The following is a 7,958-nucleotide window of genomic DNA, read 5'->3' on the forward strand; positions in this document are numbered from 1 at the left end:
TCAATGGCTATCCCATTTAATTGATGGGTATAATTAAGGCTATAAATAAGACTCGGCTTCCTTGGAATTTTTACTTCCAAATAAGTAAAGTGATCAGAGCGCCAGGAAAGCGTGACATTATCTGTTCCCACAGAGTTAGATACATTTCGACCTAATCGAAGAGCCTTTGACTTCGACCAGTTAACTGCAAAGCCAGACACCTCTCCAAACAAACGCAGTTTTTCAATTTAATATGTTAGAGAGTTTGAGGGGTTGGAAATGTATAACAGAATGTCATCTGCAAATGCAGTTAGTTTTATGACTTTGGAGCCAATGGGGATGCCCTTAATGACACTATCATTTTCTGTAATACTTAGATTCTTGCATTACTTTTATGAAGAACTAAAAACAACTTCTACTTAGAAATAATTTTGGTTAATAGTTTTCAACTTACAAAAAGAGGTATTCTGTCATCTAGATTTAGGGCAAGTTATTTAAGAGTAATGTTTTGGTGATTAGGAATCATATTTGCAACCTGATTAGAGATCCCAAACAAATCACTGTCTAATTTGTTACATTTTATAATAAGGTCTATAATACGTCTCATGCTACAAGACCACTTTACACTGGCGTCAGGGCTGGATTAAGGGGCCTCCAATGATTAAATATTGAATTTCCTGCGAGGGATGCTTAAGTATCCAATTTGAAGCGGGGGATAGATTACACCGGAGCAATTCATCATTGCTCCAGTGAGGGGACAGGTGCTCCAAAAAGCAGATGCCCCTCGGTTAGTATCCTAGCTACAGCTGCCTTCTTACAGACTCCTTGGCGGCTGTGTTGGGTTGGCCCATAATTTTACCCCTCCCTATCCCAGCCCATTTGTTATACCATCCAATATTGGCCAAGACAAAATCAGGACACGTGGCTGGCGGAGCTTGGACATGTCACAGTGAGTGTGGCCAAGTCCTTGGTCAGTGTTTTTCGCATAAAAAAAACAAAAATTTTGGTTCTGTGACCTAATGTAAGGAGGTGTGGCCATGCCTGCTTACGGAAAAAAAATAATATATGCTGCAGTGCACTGCACTCCAAAGGCGGACACCATGTGCCCTTCAGCCAGGGGCAAATTCAGGGGAGGGCATAATCAGTGTAATTGCTCCCCTCCTCACCGAACAGCCAGAGGAGACTGCTGCTGATCAACGGCAGCAGCCTCCCTGGTCCCATCACAGCCCAACACACAGCAGCATGTGCTGGGCTGGGAAGACACAGGCTGCTGCTGCTGACAGACAGGGCCGGTTTTACATATAGGCTGCAGAGTAGGGTGCCACATAGAGGAGGGCGCCCTGACCTGGCCGCGGCCAATGACATGCAAAGCGGCCTCTGGGCAGACTGTGTCAAAGCTGACTTTGCAGGTGCGCTGCAGCGATTAGGAGGGCGCCTTCCAACGTCGCTGCCAGACCAGTCCCCCACCGCCAGTCCTCTGCTGTCGCTGTTAAGGACAGCCTGGAGCCAGCAGGTAAGTCTGAGTGGGGGGCTGTAATGGAGGGGGCTGTGATGAAATGGCCTGTGATGGAGGGGGCTCTGATGGAGGGGCTCTGATGGAGGGGCTGTGATGAAGGGGACTGTGATGAGTGGCTGTGATGGAGGGGCTGTGATGAAGGGGACTGTGATGAGGGGCTGTGATGAGGGGGAGTGAGAGGGGCTATGATGAGGGGCTGTGAAGAGGGGATATGAGGGGCTGTGATGGAGGGCTGTGCTGAGGGGGATATGGGGGCTGTGATGAGGGGATATGAGTTGCTGTGATGAGGGGAGTGAGAGGGGCTGGGATGAGGGGGCTGTGATGAGGGGGGCTGTGGTGAGGGGTGCTATGAGGTGCTGTGATTAGGGGGATGAGAGGGGCTGTGATGAAAGGGGCTGTGATGAGGAGGCTGTGATGACTGGGGCTGTGGTGGGGAGTGCTGTGAGGAGGGGTGCTGGGCTGTGAGTGGCTCCAGGGGTTGGGAACGAGTGAGCTGAGATGAAGGTCCACTGAGGGGCACCAAAATCTATATACACTTACCCAAAAAAATTGGCTTGGGTCGGCCTTGCTGACAGGCATAGGGGGGGGTGGGCTCCTTCAAGCCCGAGCTCGGTTAATAATTAGTAATTAGTACCTGAACTTTCCCCCTCTTGGCACCACTGACCGTAACCAATGACAGGAAGTGAGCAAAGGGCCTCCACAGTACATATACCACCTTAGGAACAGGCCTTTCTGACCACAAATCTGCCTTTTTTTAGACTATTTTGAGGTAAAGTTAAAGTAGATTGTAGCATTATTTATAGTATTTTCTTGCATTTATATATTACATTTTTATTACTTTCACTTGTGTAACATAAAACAGTCACAGTTTCTTTAGTTCTGTGCATGAGTTTGATGGCTCACGTGGGAATAGTGCAAATATGATTCCTGTTTCTACTTTATATTCAGCAAATGGAATCTTTGTTCTTCCCAGCAAGCGGCAGAATAAGACTGTGAGACAGACATCCAGGTGCAACGTGAAAGGAATAGAAGGAATGCGCACACTGTACTGTATGTCATTGGGTTTCCCTTTGCAGTGAAGCAACTTGCAGGTGAACAGTGGGGATGTATATATAAACACAAATATACAAAGGCAAATGAATGATGTGCTTGACGTGTTTCTTTGAAGGTATTCATACTCATCATGCAAAGAACACATAACCCTAATTGTAACCAGCAGTAACTTCATTTACCGTGAGGAAGAGAACAGCAGACACTACAAAGCTGATAAAGAACCATACAGAACATTGTGTGTATACAGCAAACATGTAATAGCAAGACTTCCACAACTGCATGCATGCAAACTGCCCTTATTTCCTGGAAATAATCATAGTTTATTTGTAAAGGTAATTGCTTTAAGTTGCTGTGACACCTAAAAGGGAAGGTGTCAGCTTAAAATCATTTTCATCTGGAGTTATCCTCTAAGATTTTCTATTGATCATGGAAGTTTTTTAATAGTAACTCACTGCCCTGTGCTATTTCTTTTCATTCCATACACCTCACCTCTGTTGCTATTCTCTAGGCTGTATGTTAAGTTAAGGAAAAAGTCTCTTCCCCTTGAGCAACAGTGTCTGCTCAGCCATACGGGGGTAATGGTTCAATTGACACCCCCCCCTCCACACGTGACTCATTACTGTTTGCCCCTCAAGCTGCAATAGATCACCATACCCTTGTCACTTTATCTTGTACTACCCAGTCTTTGGTGGTATAACCGTGCTTTGTACCGTTACTGGGATGTAGTCGGCAACCTGGCATTCAGACTCCCGGGAGTCAGAATGCCGGAGGCGGGATCCCGACGGGTCAGAATGCCGACAACTTCAAAGAGTAAGTATGAAGGTTAATGATAGGCTGCGGGAGGGAGGGTTAGACTGTGGAAGGGGAGGGTTAGGGATAGGCTAACTTAGGCTAAGGGGGGGAGAGTTACAGTTAGGCTGCGGTTAGGGCAAGGATTAGGGTAAGGGTTAGAGTTTGCCTGAAATTACCGAAATTCGCTGGTATTTTCACTGTTGGCATACTGACCGCCGGGATTCTGAATGCCGGGATGCCAACTCCTACTACTATATGCTTATGCTATGGCTAGTTGTTGTGTAGTGTACTTATGTACTATTAGTCTTTTATTTTGAAATGTTTTATTTTTAACCCCCCATCCTTGCCCCCACATGGCACTGTGGGCACTTTGTGCCACAATATTAAAAAAAGGCTAATAATTCTATAATACAATACAAGAAATATGCTATGTTTATGTCCAGTGTCCATGGTACATTTCAGTGTATTGCTAATGATATATATAGATGTCCCAGATTGACAGCAGAGCATCTCTGTAAATTATATTTAAATATTTGCAACAAGCCCATTATAAATAGACATTTATTGCATAACTTCTGTCAATTTAACAACCAAACTTAAATAAGCTAAAATATCAGACAAACTACAAATTTCAAACCAATTTAAGAACCAGCTCTCCTGCATAGGCAATATACCTGCATTATCTACAGTCCTGAAGAATACGTGTAGTGGTGTAAAGACAACATATAAAACATCAATCTTGGCAGTAACAGCAGAGCAGGTAATTGGCATAGTGCAATTACAGAACAAAAGGAAATCCGATACTACGTGGTCAGGTAGCACATCTTATGAAATGATAAGTATTACTGGCCTGTATCCAGGAGGTGTGTCATACAACAGTCTGTTTGAACAAATATTGTAAGACTGTGTCATAATCCCTCACCCCTCAGGTGTGTCCTCTGCACTTCATAAATACCTCTCAATTACAACTAGTAACACATGTGATAAAACATCGCAACAGAAGACAACGAAGAAGGAAATCTCCAAACCTGAACATTCCTGACCGCAAGGTACGCAGAGCGAATCTTCTCTTGAATAATTTTTAGTTTCTAATTGTAGCTCATGTTATGTAGTTTTCTTTGAACTAATTAACACTATAATCAAGTATTAATTTCTAATCAAATTTAAATGACCTTATCCTATCATATAGTTTCCAATTTTATGGCACATACAATTTAATTACTAATCCAATTTAGCAGCTGTTGGAAAGCACTTTTTTACACTACTGCTAAAATCATCCAAAAATAAAACTGGTTTGTAACATTTACAGAGATTTGTTTCAAAGACATTCCAACTTCAGATGAGAAATTGAAGCTATTTTAATATGAATCAACAATAGAAAGATCCAAATGACTCCACATGAAATTCTTTGATTGTATGTTTCCTTTGATGGCATATTAAGTATTTACTTTATATAGACCTCACATGCTATGTCGGTTTATTATTATTAATATGTGCTTTTTAAACTCTTTCCTCTAAGCCCATTAGGGGGTATATTTAATAAAGTAGCGGTATTTAGAAGTGGAGATGTTGCCCATCGCAACCAATTAGATTCTAGCTATTATATTTTAGTAGGTTCTAAATAAATGATAAGTACAATCTCATTGGTTGCTATGGGCAACAACTCCACGTCTAAAAATCTGCACTTTAGTAAATATACCCCTAACAGTCCAGGTTTTAAGGATATCCATGCTTTAGCCCAGGTGACTTAAGTAGGACCTCAGTCATTTTGATTTAACCATGCTCCAGCAAGGATATGCATAAAACCTGTACCTTTGAGGACCGAGTTTGAGAAGAACTACACTAAATAATTACAGCAACACTGCAGTGTGACAAGCCTGATTATTCTGTCTAGACTCCAGGTAATAAACTGTATATGTCAATATTATGGCCCATACACACTAGCTATAACAAGACTGTTTCAGCTGCATTCATAATGAAAGAATTCCTTTTATAAATATCATTAATTTCTTTATTAAACGCATTCTCCCCACTGCATGCACCAAATGTAAACATACAGGCCAAATGTTATAGCCTGTAAGATGCAATTTTTTAATGGCAAAATCAACCTGGTTTCCTGGCTAAATCGCAGAAATCTCAGCACTTGCCCTAACTCGTAGGCTATAACATTTGGTCCGCAGTGCTCCTGGTGCATTCAGCGCTTCACTGAGTATGGTGGCCACTTTTATACCAATGGTCTCTGATGAGCACTGGTATAAAAGTTAGCATTGGTATGCAGTTAGCTGTACCATCTATTGGCATACCGTAGATGGTGTAGCTAACTGCACAACAGTTAAAACAAAACAATCTTATATTGGCTATGGACTAGTACCCTTATATTGCCTCTTGATGCACCATTCATCCTTTCCAATAACACTTTCACTTACAGGCTGGTCTTGGGGATGTTAGATATACAGTAATTCAGTAATAAAAGGTCCAAAAGGTGCAGGTGTGAGTGCTAATGATCACTCCCAAGAGTAGCCATATACTGTAAAATGAACTTTACATGTCATATCATATATGTGATTTATGATGAAAAATAGTCACGTTTATCACTGTATCATTTCTGCTTATTTCAGGGACACAAATAATACACCATGAGGCTGAAGAAGATTGTGCTCCTTAGCGTTGTGGCCATCCTCATATCCCAGACTCTCTTGGTGGAAGGAAATAAACTGCGAGAAGGGAAAAGACACAGGGAAGGAGCTGCGAATCAGAAGCCAAGAGGGGAAGTAAAAGAGGAAGGAAAAGAATCTCCCACCCATAATGGTAAAGGGCGAGGGTCTAAAGGGGGAAGAGGGTCACATCAAGGCAAATTTGTCAGCAAAGACAAAGCAGAATGTGTTTGGTCCGTATCTGGCACAGAGACCGTGGCCGTCAACGTTGACTGCACCAAAGGGGATGCTAGCGTATCCTGCACCTTTGGAGGAAATCCCACAGCATGCCCAAGCTATGCCGCAAACCAAAAATCCTACTGGAAAGAAATAACGCGGGCTTTAAGAAAGAAGAAAAATATTTGCCAGGACCAAAAAGTTGTCCTGAAATCTAAAGTATGTAAAATGGGCCCAAAAGAGGCGCACTTAAGTTACAAAACCCCCAGAGTCCCAGAATCAGAGCGGGAACACAATCACCATGGGCACGTTAGACCAACAACTAAAATCGACACCAATGAGCAAAATAAAGAGTGTGTGGAGGACACAGAAGTCATTGATAACCAACAACTAGCCAAAGAATACTGTGGGGACAGGTGGAGTTCGCTATGCTCCATTCTTTTTTCAATGGTGCAGAGCAAAAGTTGCTAAAGCTTTTTCTTTTTATTGTCACTGGCTTTTTATTATTTTTACCGTTATTGCTATATAAAAACATACGTATTTAACAATAGACTCAAAAGGCTTTTATTGATTCACATTACATACCTTCAAAATAATTTACTGCATATGGATTTATTAGGAATAAATGCCTTTTCTATATTTGGACTGGAAAAAGTTAGTGCTCCTCATTCATCAGTACTATGTACTTATTATTTTTATGATTTTTTAATGAAATAAAGTTTTTTTGCATTATATTTTTGATGGGTTTTTCATTTTGCATTTGCGCTGCACTTTACATTGTAACTCTCGTTTCAGTTTGTACAGTAGGTAAAAAAACATGTAGTATGTTCTTTTTGCATGTCTATTCCTGAAGCCGTGTCTTATCCAATTGCAGCCACCAAGAGCCTAGACCATATGTTTGTCAGGTTTCATATGCACATCGGCATTTATATATATTTAATTGTTTGCATATTTTACCAAGTCCATGATCATATCATATGGTTTGTATAAAAAATGTGATGTAATATAGCATGTAAGGATAAAAATGTTATAGGAATTACATCTGTTAAACTGTTTTACTGCATCTCTAAAGAAATAAAAGATGTACAAAAATAAATATTACATGGACAATTTAATCTAGTTTGGGGTTCATACATTGTGCCCTTACAGTGGTCCTAATATTTGTTTCATTAATAAATACAGCTAAGAGTTACTTACCCTAAATATCCTCACACAATCATATGACTTTATTATATAAGACTGGCAAATATAAGAGCACATAAACACAGCTTTCAAAGTAACACTGTAAGATGAATGTAGAACTGTTTTTTACTTGCAGGCAGCATTTTCTATAAACAGCCCATGCCACTGTATGTACACAAATAGAATAATTATGAGGGTCGCCTGGAACCAATAATCAAATAGCTAATATTGTGAATTAAAAAATGGTAATGGCGTTGCACTAATGATTATATAATAAATGTTAGCAATAGCTTAACATGGCAGAAATTAAATTGAAGACACCAAGTTTGTGTACCAAACAATCGTTTTTATATATTTATGGTAAATTTCAAATGTCAATGTCGCTCAGATCCTTACGCTTGCCCATTTTTCCTGCTTCCAAGACATCAACTTCAAGAACTGACTGTTCACTTGCTGCCTAAAGGCCCACATACATCAGCAATCTGAAAACCACAATTGAACAATTTGAAGATTTATTGCCCGATCTTAGGATTTCCCAATCGAGCAATCTGCGCCCATACACTACA

General features: G+C 40.8%; 1 protein-coding gene across 1 annotated transcript; it reads left to right on the forward strand.

The window, feature by feature from the left end:
- Positions 1-4,270: 4,270 nt before the first annotated feature.
- FGFBP1 (fibroblast growth factor binding protein 1) lies at positions 4,271-7,306 on the forward strand. Its single transcript, XM_088450603.1, has 2 exons — positions 4,271-4,389; positions 5,959-7,306. The coding sequence occupies exon 2, from the start codon at positions 5,977-5,979 to the stop codon at positions 6,679-6,681; it is 705 nt and encodes a 234-aa protein (XP_088306729.1). The 5' UTR covers positions 4,271-4,389; positions 5,959-5,976; the 3' UTR covers positions 6,682-7,306.
- Positions 7,307-7,958: the final 652 nt, after the last annotated feature.

Source organism: Taudactylus pleione, unplaced genomic scaffold (assembly GCF_031769625.1).
Source record: "Taudactylus pleione unplaced genomic scaffold, aTauple2 ptg000520l, whole genome shotgun sequence".
Taxonomy (NCBI): domain Eukaryota; kingdom Metazoa; phylum Chordata; class Amphibia; order Anura; family Myobatrachidae; genus Taudactylus; species Taudactylus pleione.

Bases quoted from the DNA above. Each gene is read 5' to 3' on its own strand.
- FGFBP1 (XM_088450603.1), top strand. From the start codon at position 5,977: ATGAGGCTGAAGAAGATTGTGCTCCTTAGCGTTGTGGCCATCCTCATA.